Raw genomic sequence first — 22,715 nt, forward strand, 5'->3', positions numbered from 1 at the left:
TAAAATTTTTTGGGGATTCCAAATGCTTAATAGATCATGTAAATGGAAAGAACAATATCCAACAGGTCTCCCTACAAGGCTGGATGAGACGGATAAAAAACATATGGAACTCCTTTCAAAAACCATCCATTCAACACATTAATAGAACACATACCAAAGAAGGGACTAATAGCCATAGAAGAATAAATGTATATCATGATCAAAATGGGAGAAGACGAGACAGAAGTAGAAGGTCTACAGCCCCTAGGATAGGGCACGGAAGACTATATAAAAAGACAGAACTCCAATACAAATAAGTTCAAAAAAACCCTGTTTCTTTTTGTTTTTGTTTAAAATTTTGTACAAATTTTGGTTGAGCAACTGTAAAGAAAACACATGAGTAATGCCAACTGTATACAGAATGTGTAAATGCAGTGTGACATATCTAGAGCCTAGCGTCTCTTTGATTATTCTGTGATATATTTGTAGTTATCCCAAAGAAATCGTAGTTCCACAATTGTCGCAAATTGTATTCTACAGTTCAGTTGTATGTATGTAAAATATTTTCTACCCATGTAGTCATGTTGTGAATTCCACAGGACTTATGAGAAGATTTTCCATCATAATTATGTATTGTTTCAATATAATATAAAACAGAAAGTTTTTCCTCACTGAAAAAAATAAATAACAATCAACAATAACTTTCCTCATTACTAATATAACAACTAAATTATAATAAATTTTCCAAAAATATAAAACTAATATTAGTCAGTTGTGATGGCGCTGACGCCCAATCTATTCTAACGATGTTTTGAACGCTTACGTAAGATACAGATAATTGAATCTCCATAGAAGTCAAAAAAGAGAGAGATCATTTGAATTTGTGTGGTGGGGGTACATGCAAATATGGATATTTTATTTTGAGTCCGTGACTCTGAGAAATCTGCAACCACTTGAATTAAATTAAGATAAATGTATCCTTATAATCCTGTGAATTAAGTTAATTGGGTCACTAATTTCTAAACATAGTATCTGGTATGTTTTATAAAATTATATGTTAGCATATGCTTATTGCTATTATCAAATGTTTTAAAATATATTATAATGAGCGGCGGCTGTCTGGTATGTTTTGTGTGTTATTATCTATTTATTGTTATTATTAAATATTTAAAAAATTAGTACGATGATCTAATTATGGTACGTAGATTATAATATTAGTGTAGTTTATTTGTAAGATGTTAAATTTATATATGTATTTAAAAATCTGATTTGAATAACAAAAAATCAAAATTTGATAAAAAAAATATATAAAATTTTAATCACAATTTCTAAAATATGTAATAGTTAAATACTCCTATAATATGTATGATTTATATATAAAATATTCATTTTTATATATATATATATATATATATATATATAAACTTTATTTATAAAAATAATTATAAATTTAATATAAATTAAAATAAAACTTTACTCATAAAATCACATAGAAAACTTCACTTATAAAAATAATAAAAAATTTAATAATATAATTAATATAAATTAAAATAGAAGTATACACATATTCATTTAAAGTAGTAATTTATTAATCTCTTTTTCAACTTTATGGAGTCAAAGTTTAGTTTTTTTTGGATTATTTATAAAATATCTGCATGTGAATTATTAGCCTCCAGATGGTGCATTTGAATGACTAGCCTTCCAACATGTTGAGGTAATTCTTATTTATTTTCGGAGTCAAAGTTTAGATTTGCTAATTCTAACAAACATGTTAGAGGTAATTCCTATTTATTTTCTTACATGGGTTTTCATTTCTTTTCATAAATATGTAGTTTGACTAGAAAAGAGAATAAGCAATTATTGGTACCTAACAAATAATATGTTTAGGTAATTATTTTCACACATGGTTTTGAATATGTAATGGTTGACTGGAAAATAGAATAGACAAACAAAATACAGTGTGCCTCACTTTTACCCAACAAAAATGGCGAGTTGAAGCCCAGCTAAGCAATAACAAGTATTTGTTGAACTTTTCAATATTTATTAAAATGATTTATAAACTAGTTTAAATTTATCTCGACTAATTTTCTAAAATTTGTAAAACATAATTATGTTGATAAGAAATTTTCACTTTTAAGTATTTTAAACATGAGATTAAAATAAAATTATATTAGTTATTTTTCAAACATAAGGTTAAAATAAAATTTGGTGAGTTATTTTATATATTTGAAAATGTATGACTCTAACATTTATGTTAAATAAAATGTATTTAGGATTAAATGGATTTAGGATTTGTGATAATTGATTTATAAATGATGGTGGATATTTTATTGTTTGATATAAAATTTATTGAAAATTTGAAATTTTATTACGAGGGTTAATTTTTGTTCAGATTTTTAGAGTTGTTAAATTATTATTTTAATGATAAATGTAATATATGAAATAGGAAAAATAGAGACTAGTAAAAACAGAACCCTCCCAAATCACAATGACACAATATATACTCTAAGAAACTTTTATAAGATAAAAATTAGTTAGAAGGTGAGGTTGTTATGCTCTCTCTTTCTTAGAATGGAAATGGTGCAAATCTAAAAGAGTGAGACATGTGGCCACTATGTTTTCTCTCTCCCTATCCAATCTCAACAACTCTACTCATCTAAGGCACAAAATACACTCGAATAGAATGGAACCCTTTTTCTTCCTAATAGCCCAATTATAACATAGCTCAATAACCTACTAGTTGTTAAGTTTGACTCTTTCAACCCTTAACTAGAGTTACAATATTGACTCTTCTAGAGTCTTCTTCATCATGTTCACATGGCTAGCCCATTTTCCATGTGTAATGGGGCTAACGTGGCATCCTTTTGCATCATGGTGATCAAAATAATAAGGTTTACTTCTGGCTAGGACAATGTTTGCATATGGACTCCATTTTAGGTCTTTATTACATCGTTGGGAAGATATTTAAGCATAGAACAATGACAGGGGGTCTACATAAGCGAGATTTTTTGGACCCAAAAAAGATTTAGGAATGCCTCAAACTACCTATGTAAATTTTAAAACCCTAATTTGCCAGAGTGGGACTTGCTAGTAAAAATGGTCCTATGAGTTGATTCCTCCAATTTTTCCACTCTGAAAACATTAAGATGGATGGAAAATAATATGATGATCTAATCTAGATCATACTTTCCCATTTTGGGAGGCTTTTGGTCCCCAAAATCTTTTATTGAATGAGGTGAGGAAATTTATCCTCTACCTTCTCCTTGGAATACCATTTAACCTTGCATGGAAGTTGTCCTTTCAACCTAATCTACCAAAGGTTATATTTCTTTTGTCTTATAGTTCTAGATCACTTATGCAAAACCATATCCTCTGTCAACTTTTCCTGAGCATCTATTGTTAAAAGCTCCACAAAAGGTAAGACTTGTTTCTCTTACTAATCTCACATGGAAGGGTCATAGAGTTTCAGATTTTGCACATTAACCACAAAGTAAATGCACATGTGTGGGAGTAGACTTAGAGTATAGGCATTATCTCCCACCCTTTTCAGTATCTTAAACATACCATATTGCAAAGAATTGATTTTATTACTAAGAATCTTTAGCTTCACATTGTTCAACTATAACCATACTTTTCCTCCCACTTTGAGTGACTTCTTTGTCTTGTGTTGATTATGCTTGTATTTTTCTTGTGACTTTTTTAGTGTCTCTTGCACTTGTAGATGGATCTATCTAATCTTCTCAACAATTTTTTCTACCTTTGAGACATCTCTTGTAAGATCCTCCCTCACTCCTCCGTATTTCCCATATGCAATATCTAGAGAAGGTGGAAAATATCCAAAACAAGCTTCAAATAGGGACTTACCAATAGACATGTGGATTGCTCTGTTATAAGGGTGATGTATATATACTAGATTTTCATCCCAAGTCTTTTTTATGCTTCATACTGTAACTCCTCGCAAGCTACACCAAAGTCCTATAGATTACTTATGTTTTCTCATTTTCTTATGGATGGAATATTTTAGACCTCTTTAACTTCATGTTTAGCTTCTCCCACAATGTAGTCCAAAATTCACTAAGAAATATTGTGTCCTTGTTTAAAAAAATGCTTCTTGGGATTCCAAAGTGCACTAAGACCCATCCAAAGAACAAGTTTGTTTCTTCTTGGCCTACTGATCTGGATTTAAATAGGAACACAACAAATTACAGAGATAACCACAAACACAGATATGCAGCGGAAATAATACTTCATTTAATTAATGTAAAATACTGAAATACGCTTACAAACAATAATGGAAATAAACCAGCTAGGGCAATGGTAGCTTATATCTGAGAAGAGATGTGGCGGCTACATGCCTCTGAACTGTCTTATAATGAGGCTCGAAGGCCTATTTATTGTTGAGAAACAATGGAAAACCCTAAACATCCAAAAACCTGACCTAGAATTTGAAACGCCAAGCTGTGGGCCCGTTTGGGTAAATTGGTACATCAACTTCCCCGGGTCGTAACTTTGGCATATGATCTCCGTTTGACGCGCACAATATCTCGTTAGAAAGATCTATCCGAGAACTACAACTTTGGGAAGAGCAGCATAGGTTCATGGACCCATGTTGCTCCTAGTTTTCCCAAAAAAACGTTGTTTAGGGCCTCAAAACGGCTCCAGAAGTTCAGGATCTGAAAAACTGCTAAAAATAGTAAGTTGTGCTACAATTAAGGAAACTGATATCACAGGAAAAGTGATGGTGCCTGAAAATCATAATGATCAACAGCTAAAACAACAACCACAACAACAACAAGCACCTCAAACACCTGAAAGTGGTGTTAGAAGATCTACTAGGATAAGTAGACCCCCTGAACGATACTCTCCTTCATTATATTATGTATTGTTGACTGATTCTGGTGAACTAGAACGTTATGAAGAAGCAATGCAGGTAGAAACCAAGAAGAAGTGGGAGCAAGCCATGAAAGAAGAGATGGACTCCTTAGCACATAACCAGACTTGGGACTTAGTTAGGTTGCCTGCAGGTAAAACAACATTATAGAATAAATGGGTTTACAGGCTAAAGGAAGAAGATGAAGGTAGAAAAAGGTATAAAGCTAGACTTGTGGTGAAAAGGTTTGCACAGAAAAAGGGTATAGACTTTGATGAGATATTTTCTCTTGTTGTGAAAATGACTTCAATCAGAACTATTCTAAGTCTAGTAGCAGTTGAAGATTTGCATCTTGAGCAGTTAGATGTAAAGATAGCCTTTCTCCATGGGGATTTGGAGGAAGAGATATATATGTAGCAGCCACAAGGATATGAGGTAAAAGGGAAGGAGAAACTAGTGTGCAGGTTGAAGAAGAGCTTGTATGGCTTAAAACAGGCTCCAAGGCAATGGTATCTAAAATTTGACAGGTTTATGTCTGAACAAGGTTATACTAGGTGCCACTCCGATCATTGTGTTTATCTCAAAAGGAAAAATGATGGCAGCTATATTATATTGTTATTGTATGTAGATGACATGCTTGTTGCAGGTTCTAACATACAGGAAATAAATGTGCTCCAAATGAAATTAGCAAACTCATTTGCAATGAAGGATTTGGGTGCTACAAAACAAATCCTTGGTATGAGAATAACTAGAGATAGGAAGAATCGCAAATAAACATTGTATTAAAGTGAGTACATAGAAAAGGTGTTGAAAAGGTTTAATATGCAGAATGAAAAACCAGTTAGTATACCTTTGGCTAGCCATTTCAAATTAAGTAAGGAGGTGTGTCCCAAGACTCGGGAAGAAATGGCTCATATGTCTAAAGTTCCATATACATCAGCAGTTGGAAGCTTAATGTATGCAATGGTTTGCACAAGGCATGATATTGGACATGCAGTGGGAGTTGTAAGCAGGTACATGAACAATCCAAGAAAAGAACATTGGATGATAGTGAAGTGGATTCTCAGGTATTTGAGAGGTACCATAAATCAAGCATTATGCTTTGGTCATTCAAACATTGCTCTACAGGGATATGTTGATGTAGATATGACAGGTGACAGAGATAACAGGAGGAGCACTACAGGATATGTATTTACTGTAGGTGGAACAACTGTCAGTTGGGTTTCAAAAATCCAAAGTGTTGTTGCACTTTCAACAACAGAAGCAGAGTATGTTGCTGCTATAAAGGCTAGTAAAGAAATGATTTGGTTACAAAGGTTTCTGGATGAATTAGGTAAGAAGCAGGAGTTGGGCAGGTTATACAGTAACAACCAGAGTGCCATACATCTTGCAAAGAACTCTGCATTTCATTCAAAGACTAAACATATACAACTCAAGTACCATTTCATATGGTCAGCATTGGAAGATGGACAGTTGAAGCTAGAAAAGATACACACTAGCCAGAATTCTGCAGATATGCTAATAAAAGTTGTAACCAGGGAGAAACTGAGAATCTGCTCAGTTTCAATTGGTCTTCAAGTATGATGAAGAAGATGAGAAACAACCAGGTCCAAAGTGGAGTTATTGTCTAGCAAATGAAGCAGCGGTGGAGTTGCTATAATCAGTCTCCAAGTGGGAGATTGTTGGGTGTAGGCCATGATTATTTTCTGTATTCAAAGGTCTCAACCGGATGTATACCCTAGGAAGACTGTACACCCCACCACGTGAGGGGGACTTGTCTCCTCCGCGGGGGTTCAGGGGGGCTAATCCCCCCCCGACTGGGGTTTCGGGGTCTAGTAGTCCCCCGACGGGGGCTCGGGGGGCAGCGCACCGAAAGCTAAAAACAGATGTAAAATTGCCTTGTAAAGGTATAGTAATTTCTAGTCAATCTGGGCCATTTATTAGGTAGATGATCTGACGGTAGAAGTTATGTTTAGTTTAGGGTTTTTTGCCCTAGAAGGCAACCCCTCACTATATATGAGGGAATTGTATTGCGTCTATGTATCTCTGTATTCTGAGTGAGGAAGAGAGAGGAGATTGAGAGCGAAGAGGGTGTTACACCGAATCTGCTGTAGGTTGTATCTCTTCAGTTTGATGGATAATATAATAAAAGAAGGACTGGCTGTTTCTCCATGGATGTAGCCCAAATTGGGTGAATCACATATATCTGTGTCTCTCTTGTTTTATGCGTTTTTTGTGTTTATATTTCTGCAATATTTTATGTATTCCATTGCTCTGTAATATATAATTTTCTAAAAAGAAAATAATTTGAGCCCCTTAAAGGAATGGGATGTCTATCTTAGGAATCTGTATGACTCCTTAGACACCATGGGCTACATCAGAAGCACTCCTATAGAGGGAGATACCTTTTCTTTGGATGACGTGGAACCTGGGATTAAGAAACTTTCTAACGGGAAAGCTAGGGATATTGAAGGGTACCGAGCTGAAATTATCAAAATTGGAAGGTCCATCCTCACCCCACACTTGCACAATCTTCTCAATTTGTTAGTTAAACATGACTTCCCCAAGTTGTGGACGCAAAGCCTTATGATGCCTATATTTAAAAGTGGGGATAAAAAAAGTTCACTCTAGCTATAGGACTATCATGATCAACCACATTTTAGCCAAGTTGTATGGTCTCATTCTAGAAAAGAAGATTAACACCTGGCTTGAAATCTATGGTAAAAGAGCCATTAGGCAAGCTGGTTTTGGAAGGCATCACTCTACGATCAACCACCTTGTCACTCTTAGGACCATTACCGAGGATTGTCGCAACAGTAAGACTAATCTCTTTTGTTGTATTGTTAACTTTAGAAAAGCTTTCGACATGGTTCCTCGAGAAAAGTTATGGCAAAAGCTCGATGAGATAATGGTTCAACCCGAGTTAAAGGTTGTTGTTATTAGATTATAAGAGAATGTTATTGCCAAGCTTAAGACCACCGAATGTTGGTCTACTGATATTAAATGCAACATTGTGTTAAACAAGGGAGTCCCCTATCCCCTACCCTTTTTGGCATTTACATTAATAAGCTTGAAGAATGCTTAGAAGTTGTTGGTTGTGAAGAGCCAAGCTCGCTGGTATACTCATTACTCTTTGAAGTGATATAATGAACATGAAGAAAATATAGTCTTGCCAAACTTATAAACAAAAAAAATATACAAAAAAGGCTTGAAAACGTGTTGAATCTATCCCCAAATATACAAAAATTAACATAAAGATTGAAAAATCTTTATCTTTTCATGAATATACTTTGAAAAAAAAAATATAATATCTTTAAAACCAATATAACTTAAAAATCATTGTAATATTATAACAATTAATATAAACAAAACTCAACAATTATATAATCTAAAGTAAATATTCTTTTCTTTCCTACTTATTTTTCTTTCATAAATTTACTTTGCTATTCTGAAAATGAAGATTTATTTCTTCACCGTTAATTTTTAATTTATAAATTTATTTACCTTTCCTCATTAAAATACCTCCACTTTTGTGATTTGACATTTATTGAATTATTTAACAGCTCCACTTTTGTCATTTGACATTTATTAATTATTTAACAAAAATAAATAAAGAAAAAATAAAATTTCCTATCGATTTTTATTTTATAAATTTACTTTAAAACTCTAAAAGTTAAGATGCCTTATTAAAAAACTTCCACTTTTAATGATTTGACATTTATTTAATTATTTAACAAAAATAAATAAGACCTCCCATGCTCCCCCTCTAATACTTTCTCTCAATTTTCCTGGTGAGGGACCGCAACGGGTACAAAGTACAGCATCCAAAGGAAGAGGAGCGACCGGTGGCAGACAGAATCTTATTTCTACGATGGGCATCCACTAATTACCATCGGGTGCCCGCCCATTGGGTTCCACCTTGCACCCATTACCACTATGCCCACCGGCTGGCTCTCATCGCCATCTTGGGTTCCAGCTTGCACCCATTACCACTATGCCCACCCGTGGCCCCCCATTGCGGGAGTGACATAATCAAGATTTAGATATCAATTTGGAAGGACCAAAATACCTCTGTTTACTTTTATTTTTATCGATTTTTATTTTATAAATTTATAAAATAAAAATCGATAAAATAAAAATAAATTTATAAATTTATTTTATTCCTATCGATTTTTATTTTATAAATTTACTTTAAAACTCTAAAAATTAAGATGCCTTGTTAAAAAAACTTCCACTTTTAATGATTTGACATTTATGGAATTATTTAACAAAAATAAATAAGACCTCCCATGCTCCCCCTCTAATACTTTCTCTCAATTTTCTTAAGATGCCTTATTAAAAAACTTCCACTTTTAATGATTTGACATTTATTGAATTAGATATCATTTTTGGGATTCAACTGCGTTAAGTAAGTCATTCAAACGTATGACCATTTCCATGAGAGGTAGTCGTAACTGACTAATTTCTCATGATTTTTGAATAGTTCACTTAGCACTCATTGCATCGGGTGATGCTCACAGGGGTGAAGAAGTGGGATTGAAACTAGTGAAATGTGGAGAACGAATCACATAGCATCAATCATCACTTCCGGGGCTTGCACCCGGTAACCAGGACTTCCCAGGAGGTCACCCATCCCAGAACTCCTCTGGCTCAAGCGCGCTTAACTGTGGAGTTTTTCCCCACAATCAAGCCCACTTAGCTTGCTACCCCATTTGCAAAACCTTAGCAAGTATTGTGCCTCATGAACCATTCAAGTAGAGATCCCTTGACTCTTTTTGAATTTAAGTATGGGGGATTTACGCAGTGCATTATATTAGATATCATTTTTGGGATTCAACTGCGTTAAGTAAGTCATTCAAACGTATGACCATTTCCATGAGAGGTAGTCGTAACTGACTAATTTCTCATGATTTTTGAATAGTTCACTTAGCACTCATTGCATCGGGTGATGCTCACAGGGGTGAAGAAGTGGGATTGAAACTAGTGAAATGTGGAGAACGAATCACATAGCATCAATCATCACTTCCGGGGCTTGCACCCGGTAACCAGGACTTCCCAGGAGGTCACCCATCCCAGAACTCCTCTGGCTCAAGCGCGCTTAACTGTGGAGTTTTTCCCCACAATCAAGCCCACTTAGCTTGCTACCCCATTTGCAAAACCTTAGCAAGTATTGTGCCTCATGAACCATTCAAGTAGAGATCCCTTGACTCTTTTTGAATTTAAGTATGGGGGATTTACGCAGTGCATTATATTAGATATCATTTTTGGGATTCAACTGCGTTAAGTAAGTCATTCAAACGTATGACCATTTCCATGAGAGGTAGTCGTAACTGACTAATTTCTCATGATTTTTGAATAGTTCACTTAGCACTCATTGCATCGGGTGATGCTCACAGGGGTGAAGAAGTGGGATTGAAACTAGTGAAATGTGGAGAACGAATCACATAGCATCAATCATCACTTCCGGGGCTTGCACCCGGTAACCAGGACTTCCCAGGAGGTCACCCATCCCAGAACTCCTCTGGCTCAAGCGCGCTTAACTGTGGAGTTTTTCCCCACAATCAAGCCCACTTAGCTTGCTACCCCATTTGCAAAACCTTAGCAAGTATTGTGCCTCATGAACCATTCAAGTAGAGATCCCTTGACTCTTTTTGAATTTAAGTATGGGGGATTTACGCAGTGCATTATATTAGATATCATTTTTGGGATTCAACTGCGTTAAGTAAGTCATTCAAACGTATGACCATTTCCATGAGAGGTAGTCGTAACTGACTAATTTCTCATGATTTTTGAATAGTTCACTTAGCACTCATTGCATCGGGTGATGCTCACAGGGGTGAAGAAGTGGGATTGAAACTAGTGAAATGTGGAGAACTAGTGAAATGTGGGATTGAATTATTTAACAAAAATAAATAAGACCTCCCATGCTCCCCCTCGAATACTTTCTCTCAATTTTCCTGGTGAGGGACCGCAAAGGGTACAAAGTAGAGCATTCAAAGGAAGAGGAGCGACCGGTGGCAGACAAAATCTTATTTCTACGATGGGCATCCACTAATTACCATCGGGTGCCCGCCCATTGGGTTCCAGCTTGCACCCATTACCACTATGCCCACCCGTGGCCCCCCATTGCGGGAGTGACATAAGCAAGATTTAGATATCAATTTGGAAGGACCAAAATACCTCTGTTTTCTATCACTCTGTGTTTTCTTTCAATATCTATAACTCTGTGTTTTCGTTTGCAGTTCTTAATCTATCACTCTGTGTTTTCCTTCTTACTTGCACTTGTCTTCAATGGCGGACCTGCAAACGCCCACCGTTACTTCAGCAGTTGATACCCCCTCCACCTCCAATACTTACCCAAACTACAACTTCGATGTCTTTATCAGTCATCGGGGTCCCGATGTTAAAAACTCCTTTGCTGGCCATCTCTACCGTGACCTTCTTAGACATGGATTGCAACCTTTTCTTGACAGGGAAGAATTGCGGGCGGGAGAGTGCATAGATCCTCAAATCGAAGGCGCCATCAGAAGCGCTTATGTCCAAATAGTCATTTTCTCGCCTGGATATGCCGACTCAACTTGGTGTTTGAATGAGTTGCTTCTTATATGGAAAAAGTCAGAGGATATCATAATCCCTGTATTTTATAAAGTGAAGCCTTCTGAGCCTCGATGGGCCAAAGATGGAAGGTATGCTCAAGCCCTTGCTAAACATGAGCAGAAAGGCAGATGCGATGGCCAAACTCTTGAAAACTGGAGAAATGCGCTCCACGACGTCTCAAACAGAGTCGGTTTCGAACTCGACGCCTATAATGGGTTGGAACTCTTAACTCTCCCTTCCCTATTATTAATTAATCTAATTGGCATTGATATACACTTCACGTTTTGTATTAAATTTTACAATAAAGAGGCGGTTTTGTTGGTTTTGGTTTGTTTGGTTGCCAATTTCCAGTGACGAGGTGAAGCTGTTGGAGAAAGTCAAGGAATGCGTGCTCAAAAACAGCAGAGACCGCGGAAAGACGGCCTTGTATGTGACTGATCACCCAACTGGTCTACAATTAAAAGTAGAAGATTTTGAAAACAAGATGCTATTGCAGCAGCAGCATCAGAAGAATGACAAGGTTCGGGTTCTGGGGATTGTTGGGTTGGGTGGAGTTGGCAAGACAACGCTTGCCAAAAAACTCTTCAACAGGAAGAGTTGCGATTTCAAGCAATCCTGCGTCTTATATGATGTCAGAGAGGTTGCAGCTCGAGAATCTTTAATTTTCTTGCAGAGCCAACTTCTCAAGGGCTTGACTAACATCACTGAAAAAATAAATGGCATTGAAGAAGGTATACAAATACTCAAAAGGCACCTTTCATCTTTACATGCTCTATTATTTATAGACGATGTAGATGATGCACATCAGTTGAAAGCACTTTTGCCAGTAAAGGAATTTTTGCATTCCGATAGCTTGATTTTGGTTACGTCTCGCTCCAAGGATGTTCTCACACATTCAGGAATACAGGAATCATCAATATATCACTTAACAGGTCTCCATGAACAACACTCCAGACAGCTCTTTTGTTCGCATGCCTTCTTTCAGCCTTATCCAGCACAAGGTTTTGAATGTCTAGTAGATGAGTTTTGCAAGGCCTGCGATGGATTGCCTTTGTCTTTGAGAGTGCTTGGGGCACTTGTTTGTGGAAAGAATGACATATCTTATTGGGAACGCCAATTGGATAAACTTCGTCAAGTCAAACTTCCCAGTGAGATTCGAGAGAGGCTTAAGATAAGTTACGATGCACTGGAGGCAGAGGAAAAACAAATATTCATAGACATTGCCTGTTATTTCATTGGAGAAGACAGACATATGGCCGTCCGAATATGGGATGGATCAGGTTGGGATGGTTTGACGGGCTTTCTAAATCTGCAGGGAAAGTGCCTTGTCGAAGTAGATGGAAATACCATAAAAATGCACGATCAACTGCGAGATTTGGGAAGACAAATTGCTGATGAGGAAAAGCAGTTGCGTCATTTTTGGCGACCAACCAACGACATTGATGATTTGTGGCAGCAATCTTCTGTAAGTGTTTGAATTTTTCATTAAACTTTAAGGTTTCTCTGTTCAACAGAAGCAAGAAGAGATCCTGTTACTCTCTTTCATTTGTATGTTGTTTCTTTGTTACGCACAGATAATAACGGAGGTGCGCGGTATTAGGACGGTTCCTCGCCTTGTTGAATACTATAAGATCCCAGAATCAGAAGAAGAATGGTCATGGTTCAAAAGTCTGAGGAAGCTGATGGACACTACACCATATTGTTTCAGGAACTTACAACTCGTTGCAACTCAAGATGGTAATTTGAAAAGCATATTGACGAGGGTTGAGTCGCCAAACTTGAAATGGTTACGCTGGAACAACTGTCCCTACTCTTGCCTGCCTTCCTGGATTCCGATGAAGAATCTAAGAGTTTTAGAAGTGGTGGGATACAAATTGAAAACACTCTGGCAAGCAGAGTCTCAGGTCAAAGCTCGTTCTTTGTTTTTTCTCTGCTCTGATTTATGGTAGATTACAGTTGCTATTAGTATACGGAGAATTTTGTAGAAGAAAAGTGATCATATCTTAAATTCAAATATAACGTCGCGTTTCAGGCACCTCTGGAGTTGCGGGAGTTAAAGATTTTTGCTCCTTTTTCCAAGTTTCCAAAGTCCATTGGGCGGTTGATGCACATCGAAAAGATTGTGGTTCAGAGTCATAAACTCGAATCGTTACCAGATTCCTTTGGGTGTTTGACAAACCTCCAAAAACTCGATCTCTCGTGCATCCGTTTGCAAGCACTTCCAGGTTCCTTTGGGTGTTTGACAAACCTCCAAGACATTGTTCTCTCAACGTGCTGGAATCTGCAAGCACTTCCAGATTCCTTTGGGTGTTTGACAAACCTCCAAAAACTCGATCTCTCATCGTGCACGGGTCTGCAAGCACTTCCAGATTCCTTTGGGTGTTTGACAAACCTCCAAAAACTCCGTCTAAGATGGTGCGAGAGTCTGCAAGCACTTCCAGATTCCTTTGGGTGTTTGACAAACCTCCAAGACATTGATCTCTCACATTGCACGAGTCTGCAAGCACTTCCAGGTTCCTTTGGGTGTTTGACAAACCTCCAAAAACTCCGTCTAAAATGGTGCGAGAGTCTGCAAGCACTTCCAGATTCCTTTGGGTGTTTGACAAACCTCAAATACAGCGATCTCGCCTGGTGTGACAGTCTGCAACCTCTTCCAGATTCCCTCCAGTTCTTAACAAATCTCCAAGATCTCGATTTGTTGGAATCCCTCCAGTTCTTAACAAATCTCCAAGATCTCGATTTGTTGGAAGATATTTAATTCCAACTACCACTGTTAATGGAGTAGCTAGATTAATCTAGAATACAGCGGATAGTCAAAATGCGGGAGTCGGCAGCAAGCGGCGGTAGTCGGCAGATCACTGTTTAGACGGCGCCGTTCATTGTTCATTCGGCGCAGTTAATGTTTACGGTAGCTGCAAACTGTGTATAAATTGCCAAGCTCAGTCATGAATCAAATAAGTGGTGTTGTCATCTGTTTGTATGTATTTTTTGTTCTGTGTTTGTGTGTCACTGCTCTCCCTTTGTCAATTTTTTTTGACAATGATCTTTTCAATGACCATTTTCTCATGAACCCCATTTGGGATTAGCACCCGATTTGGGATTAGCAGTATTTTTGAGTTCATTGACCAACAATATCATGTTGTTGAAGAAATCAGTCAGGTTGTTGAAGACTATGTTGTTGAGGATCATGTTGTTGAAGAAATCAGTCATGTTGTTGAAGACCATGTTGTTGAAGATCATGTTGTTGAGTAGAACTTGCTTCTCTCATAATCCAATTGTTAGAAGTTTTATTGGATCTGCTTTCATTATGACTGCCACTATGGAGGATACTACCATGGATGTTGTTCCCACGCCATTCATGTTCGAGGATGAGTGCATTTTGATGGTTCCTCATGAAAAGTGGGGAGAACATGAATTAGATTACATTGTTCGGGATAGATTAAGATTGAGCCCCGTCCGTAGCAAATTTTATGTATCGCAATATGCCACGGCGAGGCAGTCAGAAAGCATTTGACAATCCATTCTTTCAGTTTCTGGTGCTCGACAAACCTCCATATATCAGACTCTCAGAGTGTATAAGTCTACAAGTGCGTACAAATCTCCCAAATGCCGATTTCTGAGAGTGTGGCACTCTTCAAGCGCTTCCACAGTCCTTTCGGTGCTCGACAAACCTCCAGGATCTTCAGGAATTTAATTCGATTTCAATACATAAGGCTGTGTGGGGAACATAAATATTCGACTTAAATTATGGTTATTGTCCCGGCCAGCAACGTATCTTCATCATAAGTCGCAATGATCAGGTGAGAACTGCCAGTGAGATTTAGTATTTGTTTGTACTCTACTAAGAGAGGCATTGTAATCTTAAAAAACTTGAGGATCTAAACATTTGCATGTGTATGGAAGTCGAGAAGATTCATTCTGACTTAGAATGGTTATGATGGTTGTTATGAGTTGAAAAGAATACATGGCCTGACGCAGCTAAGCACGATTTGAGTTCGTTCCAGAAGATTATTGTTAACTGTACCAAACTGCCCCAATTATTGAAATGAGCGTTGAAGCACAAGTGTATATGGCTCTGTGGTGATTTTTTGGAAAAGCATTTGAGTGGTTTGTTTTTCTTCAACAGTGAAAATTGAGAAAAATTCTTATAATTTAGTTTATTCAAAACCGCAGTGAGTCCAGATTCTTCTGTTGAAAAAGATATTATACACGGTTAATACTGAAATATTTTACTTAATTTAATTGAATTATTTTTTAATATTAATACATTTTTAAATATATATCTCTTAATATAATTGAATTATTTTTTTAAAATTAATACATTTTTAAATATATATCTCTTTCCTATTGATATATAGATTGGTTTGGTTTTTCTGGGCTATTAATATTATTTCATAATTATAAGTATTTCCTCTAGCTAAATTCTACAGAATATTTCACTATGTGTAGATCATTTTTATATATTCTTTCTAACGGATATGTTCACTTATTAATATGTGTTTCTTAATAGTGAATTTAATTATTAATAAATATTTTTTAATAGTGAATTTAATGTTTTATATGTTGGAGTATATACCACTTTATTTAAAAGTGTTTTAGATGGACCAATATACATCTCATCATATAAATCATTAAACATACTCATGCTAGGTTCATTAGATTAGGTACATCTCATCATATAAATCATTAAACACACTAATGCTAGGTTTATTAGATTAGGGGTAGTCTAACCATTCTACATTTTGTCCCTTTTTTATGAGAATTTGAAGACACAATTATTCATGAGAATGTAGATTTTCATTGTTTCATTATATTTTTTATTGTATAAATAGATTCAACACCCTGAAAAATCATTCCAATATTCATATTTTTGTAATGTTCATGAAGCCCCTTTTATGTATGATAGATTCATTGGAGCTTGGGGCAAGCTCCCCAACCATGACCAAGTCACCATTTATTTTTCTAAGCATTTATATGCAAAGTTTGTGTTACATATGAGCCTGGATTACACTGATATTGAATCTCATTTTTATGGTACCAACATGGGATGTATCTATGAGTGCGAGGGGGATCGTAGGGACCCTAGGTGTTATAGACATTTTTGTGCCTTACAGCTCTAAGCATGAAATGTCCATAAACCAAGGGATCCTAAGTCCCTAAAAGTGTTGTTCCAACCCCTAAAGGAACAAGGTCAACAAATTACAGCTTCTCCCAGAAGTTCTCCACCAGAAACTGCTCAGAATCAGTCAAATCAGGATCATTTCAGCTGCTCCACTGGCTAGGTGCGTTGCATAACACCGAAATACACTAGCTAGGTGCGTTGCAACGCACCTAAATGCACTATCAGGGTGCGTTGAGCGGGAAATGACAAATGGCAGTGTCATTCCGCGAGGTGGAAAAACAATGGAAGCTTCCAGAATCTTCTCCAATGACACTTGCCTCACTGAGTTCGACCAATGATGAGTAAGAGGCTCTCAGTCTCCATGTGGAAGCAAGAACTGACAGAGAAAAGACACTAGTCAAATCATAAGCTGACTCATCCTCTTTGCATACATCTATATATGGATCCCTCATCCCAGAGATCCAGAGGCTGGAATTTTGTACATTGCAGAGAATTGCTGTTGGTTTTGAGATAGATATCAGAGTATTGGGTGATTTATGCTTTGTTGGAGGTGAAGAGGGGCTTCTGTGCTGGGAGGTTGATGCTGGATCAGGAATCATCGGTTGTAACTCCTCCTGGATCTTCTTGTTATATCAATAAAACTATTTGAGTTTCTCCTACATGCTTGTGTATCATTGATGTTTGTTACATTTGTATGTTTAGCTTAAATCTGATCCTAATCTATTTATGAATATAAATCCATGTCTTTGTGTAGTTTTCTTCTTCTGTGATCTTACAGGAACTTGGTGAAGCTGGGCAAGTAAGGGAGCAGGTAGCTGGAAGCTGTCAAAGAGGAGAGAGATTGGATCAAAGGACTAGCGCAAGACACATGTTGGTTCATCCTATTCCTCTTCGTTTATAGTTCATAAAGAAGAATACGAAAGTAGTTTTCTCTGTTTGTTTCTAAGGTCACTGTCACACCTTAGTGGGATAGGGTCGTTCTGAATGGACACTTTTCCCGTTAACAAAATGGTGACTCCGCTGAGGAACGTGTCTAGTTAGTTTGTTTGTGTTTCTCTTGTTGTTTGTTTCATAAACTTAGAAGTAGCAATCGAACTGCATTTACCATTAACAAATGCAAAGTAGACATCTGCTACTTCAATCCATTCACTGGATCTGTTTATGATTTGAACAGCTGATTCACAAATGATCTGATTGCCCTTTGTGATAGCTCTTAGACCTCCTTTAAATCTACCCTCTGATTGTGCATTACTGATTGCTTTTACTCGGCCAAAAACCATAGATTAAACTGCAAACCGTGACCCAGAACCCGGATAGAATTCTCGTTTCTGCCCCAGCGTAGGCTCTGTGAAGAAGTTCTACATTTCAACGCAGTTCCCGAGAGGGCTACCTGCGTTGCAATCCAGTTTCTCTGAGTAACAGGTGCGCTGATCAGCCTAGCCTTGTGCAGCTGAGGTTCTTTGCTTCATTTTTTCAGTTTTTGTCTCTGATTTTTGCAGCCTGTGATCGGTATATGTGTCTGTTTAAAAACCCCTTTTCTTTGCCTTAATTCCGCCTCCTTTGTACAAAAAGACTGTAGATGTTTTTGTGTGTTTGTTACATCATTTACAGTTTTCCATTGCAAAAGTAGAATAGTCATACTGTCGTCCTTTGATTTAGATCTGTCACAACTGTCGATTTTGATCTTAGGAGAAAGTTTATTTGCTGTTGACAGTCGATTATGCTTTTACTTTTGCCTTTGGTTTGAATTTGTGACTTTCTAGTGTCGAAACGAGTATTTATTTCAAAATCATAAAGTGTCGTAATCATCTCTACCTTTTGATTTCGAAAAGAAGCTTGTTTGTGTTTGTCACTTGAAAGCAAATTCAGATTTGTACATCAACTTTCTTTTTAGGCATCAATATTAAGAAAGTGAAAAACAAATACATGCACATGTGCATTTGCATATTGACAGTCTGTTTGGCTTGATTTAGGAAAGTGCATTTACAGTGTGCTCTTTGCTCTTTGCGAAAAGATTGTGTCTTTCTTTTCCCCTTGTAGCTAGGATTTTCATTGCTGAAAAGAGATAAAAGTTTGCTTATCATCTTTAGATTGCATTTTAGGAATTACATCTACATCTCGTGGTGAACCCAAAAGGCAAACTTCATAAGAAAGATCAACTTAAAATAAATTGAATGAATCTAACAACGCATTGGAACTTAACGCACAACATTTAGAGGTCTAGGCTAGAGACGTATTCCGGTGTCGTAAAGCCTGGTAACTGTTGTCCTCACTGATGGTTGGGTGATTCCTCCACTTTGAGACGATAAGTACCAGTACGGACTTGTGCTCCCACGTACTGTCGAGTATATATTGGGAGACCCCTATAGGCTTAAAACCTTTTATCCATAGGAAGCCGTGTCGGCCGCCCTACTGATTGCAATGCACCGAACACAGCATTCGGGAAGATTGACTGCCGTACCGTAAAAAGTATTCTGTAGTTTTGCGATTGGTTTGGTACTCCCTCTACCTAGATCTCCAGAGCAGTCGCTTTCATTCCTTTTCAGACTCCTTAACGAAAAAGGTCCATCTGAGCACTTGTCACTTCAGGCTCATTAAAAATCGAAGGAGACTAGAGTCATCTTTTGTTTTTTCTCGACTCTTAAAAACTGAAAAAACAAGTTGTGTCAAAGCGTCTAAAAATTTATTTTAAACGGAATATTCATTACCCTTTTCCTACGTTGATCTTAGGTTGAGAAAATGGAGTCTACCAACCAAGGAATTCCCCTTGGTGGAAATCCTAGTCCCTTCTCCTCTTGGGGAGATGTTGGTGCACCTCATATGGCCACATTGTCGCTTCCAGGACTGATAATTGGCTTGCCGGTATGGCTCTTCTCAACCAATGTCGTTCAGAACACCACTATTCCTGAACAATCGAATCAGCAATTAGACGAGTCCAAAGTTGCCCACCAGCCTTCTACTTCCTCTAATTCTTCCTCTCCTCCTTCCTCTTCGCTTGACGGGGCTGGCAAAGACAAAAGTCAAGTTCCTAAGGAGAAGAAGGAAAAGAAGAAGAAAGAGAAGAAGAAGAAGGAGCCAAAGGCGAATGGGGGAAAACGAGTGTCGTCTAATGAAAATCCACACACTGCACCGACCAGGCCTAAATCACCATGTGTCATTTGCAAAGGAGACCACTTTCACAGAGATTGTCCTTGCATCCCCCGGATACTAAGGGACTGGTCTCCTCGTTTGCACAATCCGGTGTCATCAACCTCTGGTGATCATGTTGAAAGCACACCGTCAACTAGTGAAAGTGAAGCCCCAGGACAAAAAGGGAAAGCTAGATTTCCCTGTAAACTGTGCGAAGGCAATCATGCCGTCCACCGTTGTCCCTTCTTAGATGAAGCTAAAAGAGTTTTGGATGATCGTCCGGTTTCACCGTTACGACTTCCTCCTGGATATAAAAAACTCTTGCCGAGTCCGTCGCTAGTTGAGAATCCAGCTGGCCCGCTCAAGTGGTCGGCTGAAGTGCCTATCATTGAAGATAAACCATCTGGATCCATACCGGACAAAAGTCAAAAGGTCGAGGCGGCAGTTGACCCGGTCTTGCCTTCAGAGGTTTTATCTTCGGATGATACAATCACTGAAGAGAACAAGGATGACACCGTCCAAATTCTCTTCATCAACACAGACTCCGATGAACATGGGGGAAATCTACCCATTCCTTTACCGCAGGAAGGAAGTTCGTCAGAGCCATACCCGGCCATCTACTCGGTCCCACCTCCAAGCAACCTAGTTGTCTCCTTCCACTGGAACCAACTAGGCAGACCTCGTTTACCAGCAAGCATACCATTCCGAATTATCGTTCAAATATATAGAATGGTCATGGCTGGTACCATCATAGATGAAGGGGCTTCTGTGAGTATCCTTTCCTCTACTGCTTGGAAAGCGCTTGGTTCGCCATCGCTTTTGCCTGAAATGAGAAATCTGACAGGTTTTGATAAAGGAACCAGTGGACCTTTAGGGATCCTTCCCGATGTGCCCATAACATTGAGAAGGAAGACAGTTCACATGAACGTAATGGTAGTTCAAGGACCCTTAGATTACAATCTACTCCTTGGACGAGACTATATTTATTGCATGGGAGCCATCGTCTCCTCACTCTTTAGAGTAATGTGTTTTCCGCACGAAGGAAGAGTGGTCAAGCTCGTGGACCAGCTTTTATTTCCCGGATCACGCATAGCAAATAGTCATATACCATCCCTAAATGGTCTCTTCACGCAAGAAATGTCTCAATCCCCAGTCCGTCCTCCCGATGACCGCGAGTGATTCGGAGGGATATGACTGAAACCCAGGGGGGCATGCATCCTGGTCATCTTCGGCAGGAAAACTTTGGATATAGAGTAGGTTTCCGCGGGGAATATGACTAGTCTGTACCCCGTCCGTCAGTGGAAGAGGGGTTATTCTAGAATAGGATTCTCTTGTCAAAGTTATGTCAGGGATGGTCTCACTATATCATCCGTTCACCTTTGTTTATCTCGGTAGACATCGCCGAAGAAGTGTTTTGTTTACGCCGTAAATAAGACAATCTTTGGGTAACCTGTAAGAGGTAGTACCCTTCCTGATAAAACGAATGTTTTGTCAGCTCGAATAAAGGGTGACCCTTCCTGATTAAACGAATGTTTTGTCAGCTCGAATAGAGGGAGACCTCGAAACTCTGTTTTATACCTGGGGGCATGCAAACCTTTTGGAGTGCAAGCAAGGGGCGACTATTTATTTTTTAAATTTTTAGGACCTCTAACCCTTTAAACTCGTAGGATTAGTCGTCACCTAACTTGCATAAAGAAAGGATGTGGGGCAAAAATCTAAAAGTTGCCGTTTTATATGAGACATTCTTATCATATCACTGGATTAATCGAGCAGTTTTAGCACATAGTTCAAGCTCGTTAAAAAATAAACATAAGACATGAGCAAATGTTTCCACCCGCGTTTAAGCTCGTTAAAAAATGAACTATTCCCCGGTAAATAACCACCGTGAATGTAGCATTTCAGCCATTAAAGCCTTGGTCGTGTTTGCACCGTCACCTCCACTTTTCCATTGGCCGATCATTCACCTCCATTTGATTGTTTACCCATTTTGAGGAACAGCTGCGAAGAGTGATTTCACTAGCCATCCTTGTGACACTGCCGTGATTGGAAAATTCCAACCCTTACCTGGAATCAGCTGCTACCCATTTTATCACTCGTTCCTCAAAAGACGAGTCTTCTTTAAGCTCTTTTCAACTGACTCGTAAAATATGAAAAGATTGCCAAGTTTTGGCCTTCCAGCTCGTTAAAGCGACTGGAAGTGCTATCCCTCCTCTAGATTTTAATCTTTTTGGACCTGAGGGATTATTGCACAAAAAGATCGAGTGCTTGTTTTGTTCGGCTCGTTAAAAATATCGAAAATTCATCCCTTCTGTATTGTTTTATACATTTTCGGACTTAAGGGATTAGATGATGAAAAAGGAATTTTGGAGTTACCTTTACGTACCTTTTCAGACTCTCTAAAAATGAAAAGGACCGAGTTATCTTTGTCGTTAAACTCGTTAAAAAGATTAATAGCGACAAACTTGTCTTTAGACGAGAACGAGTTTCACTATCGCTAGGCTCGTTAAAACATAGCGATGGGTTTGCCCGAAGGGCAAATTATAGAACAAGCATATGTTATCCTCCTCAAGCTTGACAAAAATAAAGAGGTACTGGTCAGCAGTGACTGGGGAAAAATTGGGAAGAAAACTCAAAGAATCTTTATTGGTAGCAAGTCGCTCTTGAACATGACACTTCCACTCCGTGTCCGAATCGGGTTGGGTTGTTTCATTCACCGGTCACATCACCATGGTCACGCCATACCATCCACATTTGGGGTAAATGCTACCAATCCATCACATAAGTGTCGCTGACATGTTCAAGAGAAGTCATCCAGAGAAGTCACCTGTGTCCCATCCACTACCATACATTATACTTCATTCTTTCATGACCGCCATCCTGAACCGTATATCATCAGATTGTTTTCACCTCCATCAAAATCATTTGCTCCGTTCCATGTCATTGATGTGGGATTCATTAAGGCCCTCCTTTGACGGATCGCTTCTTGTCGACATCAGCTCATTATCCAAGAAGTTGATC

The 22,715-nt window shown here is 38.0% G+C and overlaps 1 protein-coding gene across 1 annotated transcript; it reads left to right on the plus strand.

Annotated features, from left to right (window-relative positions):
• The first annotated feature begins 10,968 nt into the window (after positions 1–10,968).
• LOC149163642 (disease resistance protein Roq1-like) lies at positions 10,969–14,204 on the plus strand. The gene is made up of 4 exons (XM_089429222.1): positions 10,969–11,661; positions 11,798–12,911; positions 13,021–13,350; positions 13,479–14,204. The coding sequence occupies exons 1-4, from the start codon at positions 11,141–11,143 to the stop codon at positions 14,202–14,204; spliced, it is 2,691 nt and encodes an 896-aa protein (XP_089285348.1). The 5' UTR covers positions 10,969–11,140.
• The last annotated feature ends 8,511 nt before the right edge of the window (positions 14,205–22,715 follow it).

This window comes from Pinus tabuliformis, chromosome 5_1, assembly GCF_031772625.1.
Source record: "Pinus tabuliformis cultivar Carrire ecotype Pingquan chromosome 5_1, CPIR1, whole genome shotgun sequence".
Taxonomy (NCBI): Eukaryota; Viridiplantae; Streptophyta; class Pinopsida; order Pinales; family Pinaceae; genus Pinus; species Pinus tabuliformis.

What these genes read in the sequence shown, in the direction of transcription:
- LOC149163642 (XM_089429222.1), top strand. Translation starts at nt 11,141, where the DNA reads ATGGCGGACCTGCAAACGCCCACCGTTACTTCAGCAGTTGATACCCCC. An exon ending in ATTTGTGGCAGCAATCTTCT is followed by an intron (nt 12,912 to 13,020) that starts GTAAGTGTTTGA and finishes TGTTACGCACAG; the next exon opens with ATAATAACGGAGGTGCGCGG. An exon ending in TCTGGCAAGCAGAGTCTCAG is followed by an intron (nt 13,351 to 13,478) that starts GTCAAAGCTCGT and finishes GTCGCGTTTCAG; the next exon opens with GCACCTCTGGAGTTGCGGGA.